Source organism: Lissotriton vulgaris, chromosome 5, assembly GCF_964263255.1.
Source record: "Lissotriton vulgaris chromosome 5, aLisVul1.2, whole genome shotgun sequence".
Taxonomy (NCBI): Eukaryota; Metazoa; Chordata; class Amphibia; order Caudata; family Salamandridae; genus Lissotriton; species Lissotriton vulgaris.
The window spans coordinates 1,822,161,088-1,822,186,369 of NC_141693.1; the positions used below are offsets into that span (position 1 = coordinate 1,822,161,088).

Genomic DNA, 25,282 nt, shown 5'->3' on the forward strand with positions numbered 1-25,282 from the left:
ATACAGCACTGCTGGACATCCCTGATATTTTGTGTGTTAAGACAAGAGCCCAGAGCCAAAAGCAGGGTGAAAAAGAAGTGTTGGAGCCTGAAAGAATGGCCCAATCATCTAAGAGGAAAGGTAAGAAGATTGGGAAACCAGCTTCTGAACCACTCAAAACACAGGACCCTCTCCTCAGGGAGAGGACTTGGAAGCCCTGGAGGGAACCAAGCCTATGGAACTTGACCCTTACCAGGTTGAGCTCTTAGGCCCAAGGGGACCCACTAGTGAAGAGCTGTGCCTTGGACAGCAGACCGGTCCAACTCCTGAGAGCCTGAATCAGCAAGCTGCTGCACTGGAAAAGATAGATATCAGTGGAACCCGCCGAGTTTATTGGGAGGAGGGACTACTGTACACTGAGGCCAGAGACAGACCCCAACCCTAGAGCCACTAGAAGAGTGGTAGTGCCTCTGAAGTACATGGAGTTCTTAGTCACTTTAGCTCATGACACCCCCTAGCTGGACGTCTGGGCCGAACCAAAACTTGGGAAAGGCTAGTTAGCCACTTTTACTGGCCCCAGATATCTCAGAAGGTAAAGGAGTTTGTCAGCTCCTCTGTCACCTGTCAAACCAGTGGCAAAACAGGTTGACTCCCAAACCCCTGATACCACTACCAGTGTTTGGGGTTCCCTTTGAAAGGGTAGGTGTGGACATAGTGGGTCCACTTAACCTCCCACAGTATCAGGAAACACATTTATACTAATGGTAGTGGATCATGCAAGGTAGGGTTTCCTAAGGAGGTGGTTTTAGAAAGGGGGGCAAACTTCATGTCTGCATGCCTAAACATATGTGGAAAGAGTGTGGAGTGCAGCACAAGTTTACTACACCCTATCACTCACAAACCAATGGTCTTGTTGAGAGGTTTAACAAGACATTGAAAGGCATGATTATGGGGATCCCTGAAAAGCTCAAAAGGAGACGGGATGTCCTCTTACCATGCTTGATTTTCGCCTACAGAGAGGTGCTTCAGAAGGGAGTAGGGGTTTCCCCCTTTGAAATTCTGTTTGGCCACCCTGTTAGGGGACCACTCTTTCTTGTAAAAGAGGGTTGGGAGATGCCTCTCCCGGAACTCAAACAAGACATTGTGGACCACGTACTAGGCCTAAGGTCCAGAATTTCAGAGTTCATGGAACATGTTACCAAAAATCTTGAGGCCCTCCAGGAACCCCAGAAGCACAGCTATGACCAAAAAGCTGCACTGGTAGAATTTCAACCAGGGCAAAAGGTGTGGGTGATGGAGCCAGTGGCACCAAGGGCTCTCAAGGACAAATGGAGTGGCCCTTACCCCATTTTAGAAAAGAAAAGTGAGGTCATCTACTTGGTTGACCTGGGCTCAAGCAGGACCCCAAAAGGGTGATCCATGCGAACCGCCTTAAGCTTTTCCATGACGGGCTGACGTCACCATGCTGATGGTGACTGATGAGGATCAGGAGACAGAGTGAACCTCTCCGTGACCTCCTCGCACAGCCACAAAGATGGGTCAGTAGATGGGGTTGTCTACTCAGACACCCCTCTGCCCAACAGCAGGCTGATTGCAAACAAGTCTTCCAACAGTGTGCTGCGCTCTTTTCCTTGACCCCTGGTCAGACAAACTGCGGTACCCATGATGTGGACACTGGGGACAGTGTACCTGTCAAGAACAACATTTATTGACAGCCTGATCAAGTTAAGGAGAGCATCAGAGTTGAAGTCAGCAAGATGCTGAGTTAGGGGTTATTGAACATTCTGAGAGCCCCTAGGCCAGCCCAGTGGTTCTAGTCCCCAAACCTCATCCACAGAGTGGAAAGAGAGAAATGAGGTTCTGTTTGAACTATAGAGGGTTCAAATCTGTCACCAGGACAGATGCTCACCCTATCCCAAGAGCTAATTAATTGATCGATAAGTTAGGTACAGCCAAATTTCTAAGTACCTTTGACGTAACTGCAGGGTACTGGCAGATTGGCATGGCACCAGGAGAAAAACGAAAATACAGCATTCCCCTCACCTGGTGGGCATTATCAGTTACTATTATGCCTTTTGGTTTAAAGAATGCCCCTGCCACCTTCCAAAGGTTGGTGAATCAAGTCCTCGCTGGTTTGGAAGCCTTTAGTGTGGCATATCTAGATGATATTGCTTTCTTTAGCTCCACTTGGCAAGATCACCTGGTCCACCTGGGGAAGGTTTTAAAAGCCATGGAAACTGCAGGCCTAACTATCATGGCATCCAAATGGCAGATAGGGCAGGGAACAGTTGTATTCAACCCCTACAACCCAAGATCCAGGCCATCCTGGACTGGGTAGCTCCAACAACCCAGACACCAGTCTGGGCAATCCTTGGCTTGACCTGGTACTACCGGTTTGTGAAGGGATATGGGTCCATTGTGACTCCCCTTACAGAAAGTACCTCTAAGAAGATGCCCAAAAAGGTAAACTGGACAGTTAGCTGTCAAAAGGCTTTTGACACCCTGAAAGAGGCAATACCAATTCTCAAAGCTCCATTCTATACCAAGCAGTTCATAGTGCCGACTGATGTCTCTGAGCTAGGGATAGGAGCGGTCCTATCCCAGACCAATGATGAAGGCCAAGATCAACCTGTTGTTTTTTTAAGCAGAAGGCTTCTTCCCAGGGAACAGCGTTGGAGTGCCATTGAGAGGGAGGCCTTTGCTGTGGTTGGGTCCTTGAAGAAGCTGAGACCATACTTGTTGGTACTCACTTCCTAGTTCAAACTGATCACAGACCTCTCAAATGGCTATTGCAGATGAAAGGTGAAAATCCTAAACTTTTTTTATTTTCGTTGAAATGTTTTAGCATTTTCAAAAACAGAAAACATACCAGCAACCATAGCAGTAATATGCAATAGACTCTGTCGTACATCCTTTTCAGCAATATAAAATAGGTAAAATGCTTACAAACTGTTAGGGCTAGAAAAACCTTGCATTGCAATGGAAAGCATTGTGTATGTAAAACAAAAACCTGAACCCACCCCCTGCCCCCTCCCCCAAAAAAATCCTAAACTTTAGAGGACAATGAAGACTCTCTAGGAAAAGGTTAGTCTCATCCTCTTTAGTTTGGAGGGGGGGGGTTGTGTAGGAAAGTGCTCTCTTTTTGCATAGTTGCCCCCACTTTTTGCTAAAGTGCTGATGTACTTTGACTGAGTGTGCCCTGGGTTCCTGCCAAACAGGTTCTTTCCTTAAGACCGCATTAAGACAATACCCAGTTGGCACTCTTTGGCCACAGGTCAGCCACCCTTAAAGGCTCTTTACATATATATATATATACTCACACTCACACACTTACTTCCCCTTGCAGGCTGCGTGTTTTGGTGCAGAACAAAGTGAGTCGACATGGCACACATCCCTTTGTGCCATGCCTACAACCCACTGCCCTGGCATAGACCAGCCACCCATCTAGCTGGGTGCACTACACCAGTAGTGAGGGTACAGGTGTGTCCAAGCGAATTCTTAGACGTTGAAAGTGCAGTAATGCTATTAAGAGTATGTAGTGCTTGGAGTTTGTCATTACGGATTGATTGCAATTTAATTGTTATATTCTTTCTTTTACAGATGTCTAAGCAGCTGGACACATTTAAGACTAATCTTGAGGAATTTGCAAGCAAACACAAGCAAGAAATTCGGAAAAATTCCCAGTTCAGGGTGCAATTTCAAGATATGTGTGCAACAATCGGTGTGGATCCATTGGCTTGTAAGGCATCTGCTCTTAGTTTCTTCCCTCACTTCTAAAATAAGCATAGTTTTTCCATTAGTAGTTTACGCTTGTTCTAATTAAGGCCACAGTGCTGGCAGAGACTGGATTTGAGTGAAACCTCTTACCTGGACTGCTGGACTTTGTTTGCTTATTTAGCCTCCAACTTCAGTTCTGTGTTTCTTTTACTTCTAAAAAACTGCTTTTTGACTTGCCATGACTTATATCTGTGTGCCAACACTTTGCCTCTTTCCCTTACACCATTCTGTTTCAAAGCATAATGTGTTCTTACTATTAAGTTGTTCAAAGAGTTCACCTTACTTGGGTGGACACAGTCCTAGAATAATTGTTTGTTTGCTCATTGTGCACCTGCCTAATTTTTCTAAAGTCTTTTGAAAATGATGAGTAATTAAAATTGGTAAATGGTAGCTTGGCAATACAACTATCTTCTTGAAAGATGTGCCTGTTGTGTGTTCAGAGCGTGTTATATTAAATATTATACTCATTATGCTGTGTTTCTCATACACACTTATGCTTTTAATTTTTTTATAAACCTAAATAGCTGTATGTTAGATATGTGTCCTTTTGAATGACTGTTCTGACACTGACACCGAAAAGGGAGGACGGGAGAATGATACTTGAACTTGTGTTACCATCGCAATGTTGACTTGCATCACCCGTCACTCTGCCATTCTTCCTTCAACATTCTGAACTGTTCTCCTTTGTTCTACCTTTGATCTCTTCTCTTTCCCTGATCCTGCACCTAATGACATGGTATATTTATGGCATTGTCACAATGAGCTGGTTTCCACCCTGTTCTGCTTGTATCATGTAAGAAATCAATTCTTATTAACATTCAGAATGCTGCAGCCATCTTACCATTAAGCTGTTGATGCCCACTTCATGGAACTAGTATTTCTCTTTCCATGCCCACTCTCCCACGTAATTGAATATTTTGTTATTTAGCGCTTTATGTTAAAACATGATCTGATATAGTGACCAGCTCTGTACTTATTTTACGGGACAATATTTAAATGAAGATGGTGTGACCCTGATAACTGACACTGTCACTGACCTGCAGATAGAAAGAAACTGCAAGCAGTGAACTTGTATGTTACTATTGAACGCACCATTAATAAAGCTGACTCCCCAGCAAATGTTACACTTACTATGGGTCGCATGATCCATTGTGGTGTGCATCATGGCTCAGCATATTGTTGACTTCTTGTCGTCCAATTGTCTGCTGTGGCGTTTATGGCTTTCTCCCTTACATTTGTTTTCTTTTCTATCCAGCTGGTAAAGGCTTTTGGTCAGAGATGTTAGGAGTTGGAGACTTTTACTATGAGTTGGGGGTACAGATTATTGAAGTCTGCTTGGCACTGAAGCACAGAAACGGAGGTAAGGATGAACTTTGGTTTCTTACGGTATTTTGTGGCCATATATTACAAAATTACACACACAACTGCCCAAGTCTTCAAACCTCCCAGTACTCAGTTTGCATTTTTTTAAATCAAGTTTTCATGAACAGTGTGATTCATTTCCAATTCTCCGGATTCATCATAGATCTACAAATATGCAATTTGTGGTCATGTGGCAAGTTCATAATAGTGCAGTGCTCTTTGTTTTGTCTTCAAACTGTGGTGTCACTTAATTAAACATTCAGTTACCACGTAGCACTGTACTGAAATGATCTTTTATTACTTAGGAAAATCATGCAAAGCATATTCAATAAAACCCAGGGGAGCAATGGCCCTAATAAATATCCTAACCATAATGTGTTGGTCGCAGTGCAGGCTCTGGAATAGAACAATATAACGTAGTATTACAGCTAAAAATTGTTTTGTACAGCTCTCCGGGTATGCAAACAGTCAGTTCAAGGTTTTCTAATAATTTTATCATAATATTGCAAATTGAACCAATCTACTGCAGTCCAGCAAACATTATTTTTAACCCGTTCGATGACGGAACCGCTTCGTCATCAGCTGCGGTTGGGCTGTGCTGATGACGGAGCGGTTCCGTCATGGCCCTGCCGCCGCGCCTGCGCAGCGCTGATTTCGCGCCTACGCGGCGCGTTCTATTGAGCGGGCGAGGCCATGACGGAACCGCTCCGTCACAAGCACAGCCCAACCGCGGCTGGCGACGGAGCGGTTCTGTCACCAGCATGCGGCCGCCGCGTGCACGCCCCGCACACTTAGCGCTGCGGCGGAATAGCCGCCGCAGCGATGTGGTTAAAGTATTTCTTCCTAGTCCTCAACCAGTCACTGCACTTATTTTGTGCCCTACATTTAACCAGGATATGGGCAAATCAAGCTAGTTATATCTTCTTGCTTAGACACTAGAAACCTACAGCATTCCCACAACTGAGGGAAAATATGACCAGGAAAACTGTATCACTTAATAGTCTGAGCCAGAGCTCTAAGGCCCAAAGATACAGAGGATGCCATTAAAATGCTTGGCAGTAAGATTATTATACAGCACTTCTTTAAAGTTAAAAAAGTGTCATCTTGGAACCAATTTACTACCTTTCTCAGTATTTTAATTACGTCAAGCAAAACCTTCCGTTAAGCACTGCAAGCAATGGTGACATTTCTGTAAAATGTTTGATTTTAAGCTTTTTATCACATATTAGCTAAATTGGTTTTAAATCATCACTAGGGATTTTCTGCATCATGTTCATCCTTGATTATCGTCTGGCCCTTACCTCACTTCTAGTTTATCAATATATTATTAAAATAATTTATTTGTGCAAATTTAATGAATTAACCTTTGTTTTATCAATATCTCTCCGGGGCATTTTGTGACCTTTGTATGGTCAAAAATATCTTTCCTTCTCCCGTAGATTGGTACTACCCCCCCCCCCCCTACACTGACCCCAATCACCTACCTAGTGCTGCCACATTAGAAGCCTGCTCTGGTGTGTGGCCATAGGCTGTTATTACCATCCATTGAGCTTCTTTTTTCCTAAGTCGGAATGTGATGCATCTGTCATGTCCTCTTTCTGGGGCTTAGATTAAATTAACATCATACATAGACATGCACTTCTAACAATTTTGGGCTCACTACACTGTAGCAAGGTTTTCAACACAAAAAGATTTTATTACCTCAGACTTGTTTTCCCATCTGTCCGATGACTTCCCTTAGAACTCAATCCAACATTCAAAACAGCAATGGGTTAAGATGAACTACCTTGTAGTTCATCTCAACACTTCTAGCAGAAACTGAGTCCTAAGAATGCACTCCCTTTTCACTAGTTATATACCCATATTTAAAAAGACATCCACAATAAAACATTCCTTCTCTGTCACACATCAGACTTTCCTCCTTGCTCCTTCATTCAAGAGAAGACTCCCAAAATACTCAATCAACTAGAGCTGTTTCAACCTAATTTCATAGCACCAATTCCAGCTTATGCTAAGCTTTATCAGTAATGTCCCATCAACTTATTTTAACATTGCATGCTTTCTGTTCTCTGAATATTCTTATCTCTAAATGCTCCGCTGCACTTTGACCTCTATAACTTCCCAAAATCGACCATTATAGAAAGTCTTTTTTATAACCACAATGTTTAGGATGATCAGAAAGTGTTTTGCAAAATATGCCATGTCATTACTTGCCATTTGAGTGATCCACATCCTGTTGCATTCAATTTATTGAATTGTTAAATACCGCAATATGGGCTTTTGTAGAAGACTCTGATGCACCTTGCAAGGGGTTTTATTTGCGCTATATCAAGCATTATATTTAACACTTTAATATAGTTGCTAGACTGCTACCTGATCACCACGCCTTGTCTCACTGCAATCATTGCTCTGGGTTCCTGCCAGCCCCTGTTGTTATTTTCGCATACTTACTGTGGTGAATGGTCCTTTTCGAGAATTTGAGTTGAGCAGCTTAGATGGCTTGATCTTTGGACAAAGAACCCTTCGTTATTTCTTTTATTTGTGAGCGCTCTAGTAATATTTGGACTTGAAAACTTTTGCCCAGAAGTTGCTAGCACCTTGTAGTGTATTGCGTTGGTCCTTAAGGAAAAAGTTAGTTACCTTCGTAAACTCTCTATCTGGTGGATAATCTATCTAATCCCAGATTCTTTACATTTAGAATATCCCTTGCTGCCAGACTGCATCCAGAAGATTTATTTTTAGGATAACCCCAGCTGGGCAATAGGTGTTGTCTTGTGGTGGTTCTGTATCGACTCAGCCCCATCAAGTGAGGACTGGAGTTGAATATAGGTGCCACCCAAGTGCGTTGATGTGTAGGCTCCTTTTTGGACGTTGTCCGCGTCCTCCGACACTGAGCTCAAAAACAAATTTTCGTTCCAGTGTGCAAATCTCTGATCTGGGACATTTTCAGATTAAAAAGAGTCCTTTCCACAGAACTGGGAGGTGGGAGTGTTGTGAGGAATGTGCGGTTAAAGTAACCACCAGGAAGAGCGTTTTACTGGAGTTAAGTAACTTGTTCTTCTAATGGATCATTTTAACTTCAGATTCCACACCATTCCAATAAATAACAATACCTCCCCAAATGGTTGGTGTGTGTAATGACGCGGACCTTCCCATCGGACCCCACTGTCAAGGCAGTAGTGCTTTGTGAATGTGTGCACTGATGTCCGCATTGCAACCTGACAAATATCCAGAACAGTCACCCCTCATCCTAACACAGTGGTAGCAGCCTTGGTCCTGGTGGAAGGGGCCCTCGACTCTTCTGGAGGCTGCTTTTTGGCCATCTCGCTTCTGATATTAATGCAGAAGGCTATCTATCTGGACAGTTTTCGTTTCTGCATCGCTTTGCCTATCTTTTCCCCAGTGAAACCCACAAGGAGATGGTCGTCCACCTGATGGTCTTAGGTGCAATCAATGTAAAAGCTGAATGCTCTTTTGGGATCCAAATGTTGGCATGTCTCCTCCTCTTTTGAGGGGTGAGGTGGGGGAAAAACATCAGAAAGTGAGGTTGGTTGGTGTGAAAGAAGGCGACGTCAGGCAGCACTGTTGTCCTCAGCACCAGGTTGTCAAGAAAGAAGGAGATATTGGGCTGCTGGACTGACAGAGTAGAGAGAAGTTTACTCAAATGACATACTGAGGTTGTCGTGATGAGAAAGACCGTCTTCAAGATCAGGAGACCTAGGACAAGGCTGCGCAGCAAGTTTGCAGGAGTACACACAAGGAGAATTAGAACCAAATTAAGGTCCCATTGTGGCATTACAAAATGTTTGGGAGGAGACATTACAAAATGTTTGGGAGGAGACATATGGACCAAACATTGAGAATACTTAGCAACATACATGTGATTTGAACAAGGACAATAGTGAAAGGTACCTTTAACTGAGGACACTGCAAGTCCTTGATGTACCAAAGACAAAATAAACTTGTGGCAGTTTAGCTTCTTATGGTTGCACATCATGCCTACTTTTGTAGGACACCAGGCTGGCAGGATGACCTCCTCTTCCGCGGGAGGTAGGTGGGTTGCAGTCAACTGCCATTTCTCAATCTCCATGCATGGAGGTGTAGATTGGGCAGGCCTGGGTGCAAGACGTTGCCTGATAGAAAAGCCTCCTGTTTCCGATCGGCTGCAGAACTCTGGGTAGGAGAGGTAGCCTCTGGGAAGTGTACAGGAGTCCCATACTCCACTCTAGGCAGACTGACTCTGAGAGGTAGAGCCTTCTTGGGAACTCCATCATGCATAATTCCTGGTGGGGAAGAGATCGAGCCACCACCAGGTATAACTGCCATTAGTGATCTGCTAGGCGTAGGTCGTCCTCCCTGGCATTTAAAAATCCTCCCAGGTGGTATACGGTCCGGGAGATGCCCTGATGATTCAACCAAGTACAGACGCGCCTGGGGCCATATGTACATAGCTTTTTTGTTTGTTGCAAACAACCTAATTCACAGAATTGGGCCGATTTGAGACTGCAAAAAAGCCTTTTTGTATTAACAGAACCTAACTTTGCGATTCCATAACCTATTACCGACTTGCAAAATGGGTTAACAATTCAAATATTAGGAAGGGTCGTGTTAAAGGCGTCCGTTCCTAATAGCGACTTGCAAGGTATCTACAAATGTTTTTCAACCGTAATGCTATCTCAAAACATTTCTATTTTACTGCCTACTTCAAGTAGGCAAATGGGAAGGGTCCACAGGGGACCCCATCCCCTATGTGAATAAAAATTATTAATATTTGTTAGGTGCAAAACGACTCATCCCAAAGGGGATCTCTCGGCACCACAATATCAAAAAAGCAGATGGGAGACATCTGATTAGTGACTGAACAGCGAGGTTTTAAGACATTTTTTAAACTGCCCTAAGGTGGGGCAAGCTTGTTCCAGTGGGAAAGAGCAAGATGCGAAAATGAACGGCCTCCCATTCTAATTTTATTGATCCTCGTAGGGTACAAAAGCCGCTGATTGCTCTATCTCATTTGCCAGGAAGGAATATAAGGTATTAGCTTTTAAATAAGGTAGGCCGGATCATGCCCCTGTAGAGTTTTAAATACCAGACACAGAAGCTTGAATACTGCTAGTTTTCTAATGGGCAGCCAATGGAGTAGTCGCAGGAGAGGTTCCGAAGGTGATTGAGAGGGCCGATTGAGGGCCAGATGTGCAGCTGTGTTCTGCACAACCTGCAGCCTAGAGAGCAGATCTTCCAACTGGGAAATACTGTAATCTAGTCTACTTACTAGTAGAGCCTGTATGAGCAACTTTCTTGCGGACAGAGGAAGCCAATGAAAAATCTTTCTGAGCTTAGGCATCAGGCCGAAACAGGTGCCCATAATGCTTTTCACGTGTTCTTCCAAGGAGAGTATGTCGTCCACCTACATTTTTCACTCATTTTTTCGGGGCAGGGGATGGGGGGGAGGTTCACCCAGTTCAGGAGGCCACCAATCAGTACACCAAAGCTCCTCCGCTTTCCCGACGGCAAAATCTCAGTTTTGGTGGTGTTCAACTGCAAACAATTAGCTGTCATCCAAGCTGCCGTATTTAGCAATTTAGAAAAGGGGGTGGTGATGAACAGAGTGTCTGAGTTAAACAGACCACTCTTACCCAGTCCAAAGATCAGGGATTGATCCATCACCGTTATTTATCTCACTGCCCCATCCCAGCTCAGAACCTGGCTATATGCAAATCAGTCTGTCCCTGGCCCAGTGCATCATGGGAACAGGGCAGACTAAACTACCAAGCCAATTCTTCACCAGAATGGAGACAAGCTACCGGGGACCGGTTTCTGGCATTTCAGCCTTCTTCGGCCCGGCTTGCTTGAATCCTGATGGAGCAGTGAGAAAGGGACTCATGTCTGAGTATACCCTGCCACACCTATAGTGGCCAAAAACGATTTAGAAAAGGGGGTGGTGATGAACAGAGTGTCTGAGTTAAACAGACCACTCTTACCCAGTCCAAAGATCAGGGCTTGATCCATCACCGTTATTTATCTCACTGCCCCATCCCAGCTCAGAACCTGGCTATATGCAAATCAGTCTGTCCCTCACCACCCCTTGTTGTAAATATTTTTGTCCACCCTAAGCGTGGAAGGGTATTCTCAGATGTGAGACCCTTGCTCATTGCACCATCAGGATTCAAGCAAACCGGGTCGAAGACGGCTGTAATGCCAGAAACCGGTCCCCGGGAGCTTGTTTCCTTCCCAGTGTAAGAATTGGCTTTTGTAGTTTGGTTTGCCCTGTTCCCATCATGCACTGGGACAGGAACAGACTAATTTGCATACAGCCAGGTTCTGAAACTGGGATGGTGCAGTGAGCTAAAAAACGGTGTTGGATCTAGCCCTGATCTCTTGACTGGGTGAGAGCTTTCTGCTTAATTCAGAGACTCTGTCCCTCACCACCCCTTGTTGTAAATATTTTTGTCCACCCTAAGCGTGGAAGGGTATTCTCAGATGTGAGACCCTTGCTCATTGCACCATCAGGATTCAAGCAAACCGGGCCGAAGACGGCTGTAATGCCAGAAACCGGTCCCCGGGAGCTTGTTTCCTTCCCAGTGTAAGAATTGGCTTTTGTAGTTTGGTTTGCCCTGTTCCCATCATGCACTGGGACAGGAACAGACTAATTTGCATACAGCCAGGTTCTGAAACTGGGATGGTGCAGTGAGCTAAAAAACGGTGTTGGATCTAGCCCTGATCTCTTGACTGGGTGAGAGCTTTCTGCTTAATTCAGAGACTCTGTCCCTCACCACCCCTTGTTGCCGTATTTAGCATACACTTTAAAAAAAATTCTCTGGTCGACGCGGAATGTGTGTGGATAGTAACTATCAGTTGTATATTGTCCGCGTGCATCAGCATAGTTGGTGTCCCATTATCTAGGGCCAACTTGATCATATCTGTCACTTCAGTTAGTGCGGTTCGGTACTGTGCAACGCACTAAAGCCTGAGTGAGAAGGATCAAGTAAATTATTCAGTTCAAGATATTGAATTAACCGCTCATTAACTAAGGCTTCCATAACTCTTGTGATATGGGTCTATAATTTTGAAGATCCTGGGGATCCGTCAAGGCTTTTTTTTTAAAATATAGGTGTTATTTGAGCCATCTTCCATTTCTGGGGGAAGATGGCTGTGATTAGAGAGAGGTTACAAACTTCAATAATGGGAGCTGCAAGAGCCGGGGCCAAAGCTTTGATGTTAAAAGGGGAATCCAGGTCAAGATGGGAACCATATTTTAAGTGTACCAGTAAAGACTGGACGTGCTCTGAAGTGATGGCCGTAAAAGCTTCCAATGAGGAAGAGATGGAATTATCGTGGTTATATGAAACCATGCTAAATTCCACCTGTGCTGAAAGAGCTTTAGATTTTATCAATCTTTAGCTTAAAATGGCTTGCCAGATCATCAAAGAACTGAGTCAGCGGGATGGATTAGTGGCCCCCAGGTGAGGTCTTCTAGTGGTTATATTTATTTAAGTATTGCCTAAGAGCCCTTCTATACACAAGTTTGTCTGCCTCCTGTTTCCCATTTCCTGCAAGCAGATTTTTCTTTCTTAAGGCTGTCATTGTACCATGGTGCTGGAGCTGACTTTACCCAAGTCTACTTATTTGGGGCAATAGAGTCCAGAGCTTTAGTCAGAGAGACCTCTTGCATTTCCAGTGCCGAGTCATTGTCCACACAGTCCTGGAAGACTGGGGCTTTGAACGCTGAGGTAAATGATAAGGTCACCTTCCTCCATGGTCTCTAAAAACCTTGGACATATTGAGGTTTATTGATAGCCTTAATTTAAGAGCCGGCAGTGGTCACAGGGACCACTGCCCTCTCTTTAAAAATGAAACTGAAGCATTTAATTTTTGTTTTTGGAACGCATGCCATTTTTCTTTATGGATAACGGGCTGCATTTAAAAAAAAAAAAAGTTTGCTTTATTTAAGAGCAAACACAGACATTCTGGTCTGCTGTCCTCCGTCAGGCCAACATCCCTGTCTTTTGAGCAATTCTCCATTGGTCGCAAATTGCAACTTACCTCATAAATGATTACGAGGTAGGTCAATTGCGACCCCAATAGGAATCTCTAAATGTGTCGAGCACATTTGTACATAGGTGTCTGCAATTTCCTGATAGCGAATCGCAAAGATTCACTGTTAGGAACTTTCAAAATGAAACCTACGTACATGTGGTCCAGGAACTCATCCCACCCTGATTTTTTTCCAATACCATGTGGTTGTGGTGTTCTCGTGAGGATCTCTTCCCCTTGATGGACTGCATTAAGGATTTCAATGCCTCGCAAATGGCTTGCAGCTCTAGGACGTTGATGTGGAGGCAGGCCTCCACCTGAGACCAGAGTCCTCTGATCCCCCGCCTCCTCTAAATGACCCTAGCCCAGCAGTGACACGTCTATCACTATTGTCCGCTCTGGGTGTAATAGGAATAGGGGTCTGCTGCTGGTCCAACTGCAGATCTTTTGCAGTCTCCTCTGAAACCTGCATGGAGTCAAGAGGTGCATTCCCACTGAGACTTCAGATCCCTTTGCAGAACTCGCATATGCCACCTAGCTAGCATGTAGAGGAGCAAGATGGAGGATGCCAAAAAGAGAAAATGCCAGAGAAATCCTCACTGAGATCCAAGACTGAGCCTGAAAAATCTGGATCATTGCCTAAATGTCCTGATCTCGCTCTGGATGCAGTGTATCAAGGATGACTCCAATGAAAGGGAGCGTCAGCGAAGGACTAACTGTGACTTCAGCCGGTTGATTGTAAACCCCAACGATGTAAGGGGGTTCCCTGTCTTCTGGAGGGGGTCCACAACTGACTGTGGAGAGCATGCATTTAACAGCCGGTTGAGGTAGGGGAAGACTAGTACTCCAAAGGTACGCTGTGACCATGGCCATCACCTTCGTGAGCACTCCTGGGACACTGGTGAGCCAGAAGGGAGCACGGAAAAGTAAAAGTGCTCATAGCCCGACTTGAACTGCAGGTAACTCCTGTGGTCCTGCAAGAGGGGGATATGTGAATAAGTGTCCTGCATGTCCAGCACCACCATACAGTCTCCTGGATATAGGGCAGAGAGAATCTGGGCCAGCATAAGTATGTCGAATTTGCCCTTCCGCAGGAAGAAGTTGAGGCTCAAAGAGCTAAAATAAGGAGAAGGCCTCCAGCTTTTCTTTGGAACTAGGAAATAATGGGAATATCACCCAGGTCTGATCTCTGAGGCCGGGACCCTCTGTCTAGCTCATTTGTGCATTTTGCTACAAAAAGTTCAGGCTGTTTTTGTAAAATGGCTCTGAAAGCCGCTCTGATGTAAGTGGAAGAGGTGGTGGGGCAGAAAAGAACAGCAGGCTATAACCTTGTTGTATTGTCTGCAAGACCCTCCTGTTGGGTGGTACAACTTGCCACTAGTGGAGAAAATTAGTAATCCTGCTGTCTACGGTGTGGTTATGCACAGTTATGGATCAACTAAAGTGGCTTCGGATGCTGCTGCTGGAGTGGCCGGGGACTGGAAAGGTCGCTGACCCTGCTGTCCCGGACGATATCCCCTACTCCGACCCTAGACTGACTGCGGTGTCTGATGTGGGGGTGATGGGCCATGGTGCTGGCAGAAGGCAAAATCCCTATCGATACCTTGAAATGTGCAGCATTTTAGAAAGACAGAGCGAGTGCATAGTAGTTCTACTCTCTTTAAAGTTCTCGAGTTTGAAATCCGCCTTCTAGCCATAAAGGCAAGATCCATCAATAGTACTATTCATGAGTGATGCCTGGATATCCCACGGGAAGCCCATAGATCTCATCTATGTATGGGGCCGAAGTACAACGCTTGTGCCAACCACTCTGCCTAAGTAATATGTTATGTCCAGGCCTAACCAAATGAAGTACTTATCTACATCCTGGCTATCTTGAATGGTCTGTGCCAAATTGGCGCAAAATTGTTCTGAGGCTGCAGGTCATATTTCAGAGACTAAGTTCCACAATACGAGGGAGTAGCTTCCAAGCAAGCAGCTGGCATTGACTGATCTGAGAGCGAGGCTAGTGGAGGAAAACACCCAATTTCCAAATGCCTCATTTACAGGTGGGCAAGAGCCGGGTATGGTCCAGGTAACCATGTGGGTGTCAGTCAGGGCTTTGTTGAAGGCACTAGGTGTTCATATGAGGATTGTTCAGGTTGTAACTCTTTGTGAGAACATAGTTTTTTAGCTCCAAGGAGGGAATAGCCAATCCAAGACATAGGCTCCCCATCTAAGAACCATGGCAAAGGAAGCATACTCTTCTGAGGAAAAGCTGGGGGGAGGGAGGTAGGAGACCAGTCCTGTATCACAGGAAGCTTCCAGCTCACTAGCTCTTGTGGGTCATATTAAATGTGATATCATATTGTCAGGAGAATTCGTCCTCTCCATTACCACACAAAGCTAGGTGGCTTTGGTCCTAGTCCGATCTGAAAAGTTGTTAGAACACTAGAAGGTGGCTCCTTGTCAAAGGCACTGTCTTAGCAGATTCACAATATATCGGGGACTGGAGCATAGGGGATTAGCTCAAGCATGGCTTTGGACGAGGTAGAGACAGATTTGGCTCGGAGTCAGATAAAACTATGTGATTGAAGTCATCCTTCAGCATAGATCCTGGTGCCATGTGTGGAATCCGATCTGAACCCAAAGCAGGACCAGGAGGCATAGACTGCACCAAGTATGGGCCCGCCTTGGGAATCCAACCAGATTAACCCGAAAATTTGGGGTGCATCTGAATCCACTGCAGAAGCTGCTTTTCAGTCTGGTACCGTAAGCGAGAGCTTGGGTCACCCTGAAATCCTTGTGAATTCTCAAAGAGAGAGGCGAGGCAGGAAGAGGCCTGCTTGGACTTCTTGTATTTCTTTTGGGATTTAGACTTGCCCAAAGATGTGGAGTGTGACTACAACATGTAACAGATCGGCCTTGGGAGCGGTAATGGGTCCGTGTCCTTGAGCGACTTCCTTCAATGCTCACGATCTACAGCTTAGCCTTGCAGTCCTGGGTTGCCTTTGGGTGCATTGAGTTGCACTTCTTGCACGGTTTGGAGTTGTGGCCTGACCCCAAACACCAGACCCACACACCTTGTGGGTGTCCGTCAAAGAAATGTGTTTGCGACATCCCCTACAAGGCTTAAACCCTTTAGTTTTAGAATGGGACAGATTCCCTTGCACACTGGAAAGAAATATTAGAGAGCGAAAGTCAACTGCTGAGAAAAAGGGGGCCTTGTTCTGGATCAACATACAAAAACGTGGCAATAAAGGAACTGACACCAGTTCCCTTGGGTTGTAGATCTATGCGGCTCCAGTTGTCACTTTCAGGGCAGCGAGGAGTCCCTGCGGACACCAACTATTAGTACATGGGCTATGCTGAAAAATCTTCTGGAGATATCTAAAGGTGAGAAATCTGCAGTTAGAAGTATCCATCAGAATTACCTGTGCTGGTTAACCTATATTTAAATGAAAAGATTTTCAGCTGAGAATTTATAGCTCAGGTTTGGCATAGTTTATTTTCTGTTTCTTAATCTCCTATTAAATATGAGTTTCCTGCTTAACATTGCTACCAATAGAGTGTCAGGTGTTCAGAGAGAGTAACTAAATGGAGTATACCATTACTGGTAGCTCAGAGACAAAAGTGGTAAATTATATGCCCAAACCATTGTGGAGATTGCCAGTTTTGGTGGCCCCTTCCATATCTTCCATTAGCAGACTTCTAAAATGTTAACAAGTGGTATTTGTACAAGCCTAATAGAAGATGTATTGCCACAAAAGTCTGTTGTCTAGATACAAACAAGAAAAAATATCTTCAAAGATATCTTTTCCGCCAGTCTCGAACCAAAGACTTTGCTGTCCTTTAACAGGGAGACATTTTGCTTTTTTGTCATATAACAAACTCCCTTTTCTGCTACTGAAGCGGTACAAGACCTGTTGTTGGAGTCCTGGGGCAATAATTGAACCTTGGACAAAATCTGTGATGGGCACTGTTGGACTTGGCCCTTTAATGGAATTTTTTTTTGCTTTTCGCTCCCCTAATTCTGAAAGTCCCTCCTTGTAATGTAGTTGTATAGGCCCTGTGAGGTTAAAAAGCCCTGGGTAATGTTAAAATCACTGCTAGGTGCAGGTGCCCTCTACCCTCAACATGGCTGCCACTGACCCTTGTTACTGTAGCGTGGTCTTGTTAAGGCGCATTCTAGTTGCCAGGAGCTGGCAGGGACCCCAAACATTGTTGCCATTCCAGCCTGCCTTGCCTGCTCCCAGTTAGAGTAGGGAAGCTCCTGGCACCTTCTAGAATAGGGGCGGAGCCTAGTTTTGCCGCCTTAGAGGGTGGTCACCTGACCTGGGCCTATAAAAAGAAAGGGAGGGAAACTTTCCAGTCAGTTGGGGCATCACTGACCTGGGGGACCCACGCAGGAGATTTAGGCGGTAGGGCCTAGTCAGGGACTTATGCCACTGGGAGTGACAGGACTTAGGTGCTGCCTCTTAAGTTGAGTGAGGTACCCTGAGCTAACCCACTGATCTGGCCCGGCGGGAGGGGAACCCAGGGACCATCTGCAGTGACCTGCTGAGGATTTCTGTCAGCAGCCCTCAACTCCACCCCCCTTAAGTAACAAGAGACTGCTATTTACAAGGGCGCCAAAACCATCCAGCTCCAAGAAGAAACTTAACTACCACAGGACTGCTGGGGATCAACCAGGTACTGGGCTGTGTTACTTCTGCGCCCCTTAATCCTGTCCTGGACACCCTTTGCTGATTTGCCACTACCGTGTGGCCTGTCCTGTTTGAGCTGCTGACTAAACTGCTAAGCGCTCCCCTTTCTCTGCGCCAGTATCCTGGACTGCCGATCTGCTGAGTGCTTCTGCCAAAAGAGTGCTGTTGTAATTGCCCCCGAGAAGCGCTGGTGACTGCCAGAGTTGTGGTGCCCTTAAAGCGCCATGAAGCTCCTGGGCGCTGTTCCTGCCTGAAGTGCTGCAAAGGCTGAGCGCTGTGTGCATCTCTGAAGCGCTGCCCTTATTTGCGCTGACTAGCCCCCACTCACCGCCGCATCACGTGATGGGGGCGCGTCAAGCCACGCCCCCGCCGCGCATTTATTGGCTGCGTGGCCAATCAATGCGCGGCGGGGGATTGGCTCTGGGGCTCGGCACACGCTATTGCTGCACCATGATTGGCCGCAACCCCTTCGCCGGCCGCGCTGTGATTGGCGGCGGGCGCTGAGTATTGTAGAGCTTCCCCGGACTGGGCTCCACACTGGGAAAAGCTCCGGAACCCCCCCCAAGGACCTCGGGAAGCCTGAGATCAGTCCGCCGCCTTGCAGGGGTAGGCCGCGCTGGGCCCCGAAGTCATCCTTACGTGATGGGGGCGCGGAAGAGACTCCGCCCCCGCCTCTATTGGACAGGGTCGCCGCACCCCCGCAGGCTGCGCTGCCATTGGCGGGCGTGCCCTTGATCTGGCTGCTCCTGATTGGCCCTGGGCCCGGGAACAGCCGGGAGGCCCGGGACCCGGGGAGAAACCCGCGTGGGGGCTCAGGAGGAGCCTGTGAGCCCTAGAGAGGCTGAAAGAGATTCCCCTGACTGCGTGAGGCCTCGAGGAGCGCCGGAGCCCTCAAACTCAACCAGAAGCCTACGCAAGGGCTCCGTGAGGAGCCGAAGATTGAGGTAATAATGCGGGTGGGCGGGCGATAGGCCTGAGACCTCCCCCACCCCTGGGGAAACTGTTTTTGGGCCCCGTTGGCCCCCAATTGTTGTGGAAGGCATCCTGAACTGGGCCAGAGCCCCGTAAGAGCATTCGGGGCCTGAACTTAATGGAGTTAACCCCGTGTCGGGGGGGGGGGTTTGTGTTCAAACCTGCCCCTAGCAGGTCCCAAGGAAAACACTGCTGTGGGCATGTGCTAAGTGTGGAGAAGGGAGGGCTTATACCTGTTTCCTCCTGACTCTTAATTAAATGTTTAATCCTGCCTAGTGCAATGCCTTTAGGAATGCCCTCAGTTACCTAAGGAAATGTTCTATTCTTGCATACTAATATGTTGCCTGATTCTCCAGGAAGGGTGTACTCAGGCATAGGGAAAGGTTGACTCTTGCTTAATGAAATGTTCACCCTGCTTTCTTAATGGGATGCTGATTGAGTCCTCAGGCACAATATCTATTCCTACCTAATGAAATGTTGACCTACCTAATGAAATGTTTTACCTGCTATGACATGTTTTACTCCTGCTCGGGTAAGTGTTCTCTACTCCTGCCACGACAGTGATCTGCCAGTGCCTAGGGAAATGTTCGCCCTGGCCTAATGGGCGGTTGTATTCTGGTAATGCGAGGTTGCCCGAATTCTAAAAGATGGGGGACTGCATGAGGTTCCCTGAGGAAATGTTTTAATCCTGTCTAACGCAGTGTTCCCTGAGCCCTACTCCAGGAAATGTTTAGCGCTGAGTAACCTAGTGTTTATTCGTCTAATGAAATGAGTAAAGCTGCGTCGTGAAACGTTTAAATGCCTAAGGAGATGTTTATCTTTGCATAAGGAAATGTTTTGCTCATAGGGATTACAGAAAGGTTTACTTCTGACTAATTAAAGGTTTAATCCTGTTTAGTGCTGCAATCCCTGAAGGCCTACAGGCATCTAGTGAAAGAGTTAACCTTACCTACTGAAAGGGTTTACCTTGGTCAATTAACTGTTCTACATTTAATGAAATGGTTATTGCAATATGCTATATTGATTACTGAACTGCTCCCTTTACTCCCCTCTGATGAAATGCTTTGATGTGTAATTGATACTGTGATTTTCCACTCCTGAACCTTGATCTTAGATAAAAAGTTATTGTTTTTAATCAAACTCACTGGAGTGGCGTCAGTCATTGCGTGCCTTTTATTGTCTCAGTGGATGCGTGTGCTGTGTAGTCACTAACACCTAAGCTTTCGGGTGCCTACCTGCTCGTGCCAGGCTACCCCCGGGGAACTGGTGACCCCAGTTCCTACAGGCACTGATCCTTCTGTCTCTCCAAAACATCAAGTCACTCCTGAGTTGGCAACAAGGGGTGGTGAGGGACAGAGTCTCTGAATTAAGCAGAAAACTCTCACCCAGTCAAGAGATCAGGGCTAGATCCAACACCGTTTTTTAGCTCACTGCACCATCCCAGTTTCAGAACCTGGCTGTATGCAAATTAGTCTGTTCCTGTCCCAGTGCATGATGGGAACAGGGCAAACCAAACTACAAAAGCCAATTCTTACACTGGGAAGGAAACAAGCTCCCGGGGACCGGTTTCTGGCATTACAGCCGTCTTCGGCCCGGTTTGCTTGAATCCTGATGGTGCAATGAGCAAGGGACTCACATCTGAGTATACCCTTCCATGCTTAGGGTGGACAAAATTATTTACAACAAGGGGTGGTGAGGGACAGGGTCTCTGAATTAAGCAGAAAACTCTCACCCAGTCAAGAGATCAGGGCTAGATCCAACACCGTTTTTTAGCTCACTGCACCATCACAGTTTCAGAACCTGGCTGTATGCAAATTAGTCTGTTCCTGTCCCAGTGCATGATGGGAACAGGGCAAACCAAACTACAAAAGCCAATTCTTACACTGGGAAGGAAACAAGCTCCCGGGGACCGGTTTCTGGCATTACAGCCGTCTTCGGCCCGGTTTGCTTGAATCCTGATGGTGCAATGAGCAAGGGACTCACATCTGAGTATACCCTTCCACGCTTAGGGTGGACAAAATTATTTACAACAAGGGGTGGTGAGGGACAGAGTCTCTGAATTAAGCAGAAAACTCTCACCCAGTCAAGAGATCAGGGCTAGATCCAACACCGTTTTTTAGCTCACTGCACCATCCCCGTTTCAGAACCTGGCTGTATGCAAATTAGTCTGTTCCTGTCCCAGTGCATGATGGGAACAGGGCAAGGTTCTGAGCCGGGGTGGGGCAGTGAGATAAATAACGGTGATAGATCAAGCCCTGATCTTTGGACTGGGTAAGAGTGGTCTGCTCAATTCAGACACTCTGTTCATCACCACCCCCTTTTCTAAATCACTCCTGAGTTGGCAGCATGGATGTAGACAGTGCCAGTCCTGAAATTAATGAATCAGCCATATTTCTTCACTTTATGTATCCTGGAAGGCCTTCGCCACTGATGCCAGAAGTGGCATTGTGTGTGATGCTATCTGTGGCGCTATCAAAGAATGTGCAAGCAAAGAATAGAGAGAAGTACCTATGGTTTAGGAAGCCTTGGATTAGTCGAGGCTGAAGCAAAAGTCAGAGGGACCAGTGCAGATATGTGCTAAAAATCCCTGTGTTCTTGCAAGGAATATTGGAAACCAGCGGAGGTGGCTGGGCTATGTAGGCAAAAACCTGGCCATTGCCTCTTCAAGAGGCTCTTTCTTTCTCGTAGCCGAGCAGTTTGATTAGATGCCCTCCCCGTTGCTCTTTCGGGTTCGGAGCTTTATCGACGAATTTCCCATAAAGATGCTTTCCCCCAGACTCAGTGTTAAGGGAAATCGAGATCGGAACACTCTCTGAGTATGATTCCGCTCGTAAATAATCTGGAAATCGTCAGAATCACGACATCAGACTGAGTTTTGAGCTTCCCGGTGCGATGAGTTAAAATGGCGAATGGAGCAGATTTTCAGATTAAAGCCCGAGCGGACTAATGATGACGATATGACCCCTGTCGAGGAGTAGCTCCACAATTTACAACTTTGGTAGAGGTCCGATAAGGCATTTGCAGATTATTTACAGCCAAGGAGTTAATATTGGAGGTGCTAGTTACCAAGACTGACCTTAAAATGGTGGTATGATACAGTAAGCAAGATGAACGATCAGCGGATCTGTTATCTCGAAAGGGTGTCTAACATTGTGAAAGTGTCCTTAATGAACACGGAGCATTTACTGAGGGTTGCCTGGTGAAGGAGACGGGCGTGACACCATAAGTAGCGCCAGTGGCAACTCCATTAATGAGGCACCTTGAAGGTCTGGAATACGAGCACCAACACAAAGAGCTGTCCTGTTGGTAGCGGAAGATTGAGAGATAGTGCTGCAGACTGTGGGCTTCGCTCTGTCGATGCGGGGGGTTCAACAACTTGGCCACAATAAAGGAGGAATACAAATATCTCGGCCCGCCTGACCCCAAAATGGCGGGCGACATCCCTTCACACAGGAGGAGTGCAGGAGGCTTCCCTGTGGTCCCTTGAGGGTACGTAGAACTGAATTACGGCTACCTGGTTTGTCGTGGACAGTTGGGAATGAAGACTCTGGATCAGTGATACACAGGAGCCCATACCCACTGCCTGACCTAAAGATGGCCGCCGTGTGACATTATTACCTCCAGGGGTCTTCCATTACAGGCCCTACTACTAGATGCTTATTGTTAATCCCTATCCCTTTTCAGCCACATAGCCTTGGGCGGACTCTGACAGGAGGGCGCTGAAGCGGGGGGGATAGGTGCGGAGCACACTGAACGCAGTTTGACGCCTCTGGTAGCTCCCACTGCATCCTGGGGGCACCCTGGGTGTGACGAGAGCTGACTCCCACGTGTAGGAGATGTCCAGGAGAAAGCAGCAGAAGCCCCAGCAGGTCATTTCGGACTGTGAGACTCCACCGGCTCCAAGAATGGCACTTCAGATGCCACCTATCAAGTTCAGGCAAGAGCCGCACCCTGACAGGTGCCCATGATGGAACTTTTTAACAATGCCCCCCTAGGCAGAATCTAGAACCTTCTGTATGTACTGCGGTGCCCGAGCAACCTTTGGCCGATGACCGGTGGAGCTGCCCTATGCAGCTAAGAGGAATTTGGCTTGGGTTCACCCTCGGACACTGTTTTTCTTAGTCTCCCTGTTGTATTTCTTACCCCCTCCACCCTATGCTTTTGTAACTCATGTAACTATTCTCCAGCACCTTTGGCTGTCACCTACACAGGTCTTCTGACATTCTTTTCCTCGTCTCCCCGTATGTGCCTCCTTCCCTCCCCCTTCCTCCTCCCTCTTTTGATCCTTTGATTCAAACTGATGTAACTATATAACTCATAACTCACTGATTCAACTGATATAAATTAAAAAACTGTTTGTACCTACCATGGAGCCTGAGCAACTTTGGCGGATGCCTGGTGGAGCTGTCCTATGCAGCTATAGAGGAGTCGGGCCCCTTGGCCAACACCTACCCAGCCGGTCATCTGACATTGTTTTTCCTCGTCTCCCCGTTATGTGTCTTCTTCTCTCCCCCTTCGATAGAACTATGACGACACCCCCTGGGCGGATACCAAATCTGTTTGTACCTACCGCGGAGACCAAGCAACCTTGGCCGATGCCCGGTGGAGCTGTCCTATGCAGCTATAGAGGAGTCTTGGCCGTCACCTACCCAGCCAGTCAGCTGTCATTGTTTTCCTCTTCTCCCAGTTTTTGTCTCTTTCACTCCCCCCCCCTCTTTGATTCAAATGGTTGTAACTATGTAACCTGTAACTCACTGATTCAACTGATATAACTATGTATCCTATAACTTGCTGATCCTCATGTAAAGCGCTCTCATACCGCCGGGTCTAGCCAGTGCTATATAAAACTTAGCAAATAAATACAAATAAATAGAACCTGATGGGAAGGAATAAACCTGGTTGATTATATATGTTCTTGGAAGTGTTCTATGTAGTAGCACTTCTTTAATTAGAGTTGGGGAAGATGGTTGAGTGGTGGAAAGAACCTATTTCTGAACTGAATTTGAGCGATGTTTAAGTCCAATGCCCTTTTTAGTGTCTTTATGCGTCCTATGGTGTATACTACAGTCTTCACAGTTGTGAGTTAGCCCCATCTGGCATGGTGGATAAAGTGTGGGAGGGAGGACATGTCAACACATCCAGTAGCACCTGATACATTCCTGAGCCTAGCCATTGTGGCACATCCAACCACCTATTGTTGACATGAATATTTTCCCAATTGTCTGATGTCTGGAGATGTTACATTAAATGGGAAATCTATTGGAGGAAACGTTAGAACTGTGAGCAGTGTGGCATTTTAGGTATTTGCCTTGAATTAATATTTGTTTGAGTTAGAAGGATTGGAAGGGGTTCCCTTCTAACAGTCTCTTGCGGAAGTTTTATTTTTTATCTATTTTTTGGAACAATCACAGCGCTTGTTAACTACTTACTTTTGCCCGCCTAGTGGTTGCACACCATGATTTTTCAAACAGAAGCATTGTTTAAGGTTACAATGCATTCTCAGTCTTAACCTGTCCACCAGTAGGGTTCATGTAAAGATAGACCAATGCATTGTCGACAGCAGTTGGGTTGAATACTACAAGTGTATCTGTTTCTTAGTATCTACTATCTCTCTCCTCCCCCTCCACCCCCTGCTGAGTTTGTGAGCATCTCCTCTGGATACAGAGGCCTTCAGATGTATAACGGCGCATATTTGTGAAGACAAAGCCATTCAGCAGCATTTCTAACAGTAATAAACCTCCCATGCCTAACTTCTCAAACCACGTTCCAACCCACAGCTCTGTTGACTTTGTGCCATGGACACGTTTTGTTCCCAGCGGTGCCAGAAAAGCAACCTATAGGGGGCTGCTAAAACTGATATTCACATTCTGAATTTGAGAAATAAAACTTCACAAAGTTATCATTCTTTAAGGCTAATTTTGTTTCAATTTACAGACCTGCTCAAAATTAAAGTGCAACATGTAAACAAGTGCCACACCATCGCTTACACGTCTGATACATTTTCTTATTTCTGTGCATTCTGTTACCTTCATATTATTTCTGTGCATTCGGTTACCTTCATATTTTATCACGCTGAACCTTGCTCTGGCTAGTCTTTTGCCAGATGTGCCTGAGATTATATTAACTAATATTAAAGGTACAGTACAAGCAGTGCAGCCTCAGATGCCAATATGTGGAGAGGTTTGGAGCTACATTTCCATATTCCTTAACCATCTAGCAACAAAGTTGGCTCTTATGAATTAAAATGATTGTACAGAAAAAGTGACATGGTGATGATCATTTCACTTCAGAAATCCAAGTTTTATCACTTCTTTCTTCACTAAAAACGTTCTTATTCTTGTATTATTCCTTACTCGCACAGGTCTCATAACTCTACAGGAGCTTCATCAGCAGGTGTTGAAAGGCCGAGGAAAGTTTGCTCAAGACGTTAGCCAGTGAGTATCATATTACTTGATTGATATCTGCTCTTTGCTTGC

At 46.1% G+C, this 25,282-nt stretch overlaps 1 protein-coding gene across 1 annotated transcript in view; it reads left to right on the forward strand.

The window, feature by feature from the left end:
- SNF8 (SNF8 subunit of ESCRT-II) overlaps nucleotides 1-25,282 on the forward strand; it is a 110,010-nt gene that overhangs the window by 48,357 nt on the left and 36,371 nt on the right. The window contains exons 3-5 of the mRNA XM_086924244.1: nucleotides 3,580-3,718; nucleotides 5,012-5,116; nucleotides 25,168-25,240. Of these exons, the coding sequence (XP_086780370.1) occupies nucleotides 3,580-3,718; nucleotides 5,012-5,116; nucleotides 25,168-25,240 (317 nt within the window). The remainder of the gene's footprint in view (nucleotides 1-3,579; nucleotides 3,719-5,011; nucleotides 5,117-25,167; nucleotides 25,241-25,282) is intronic.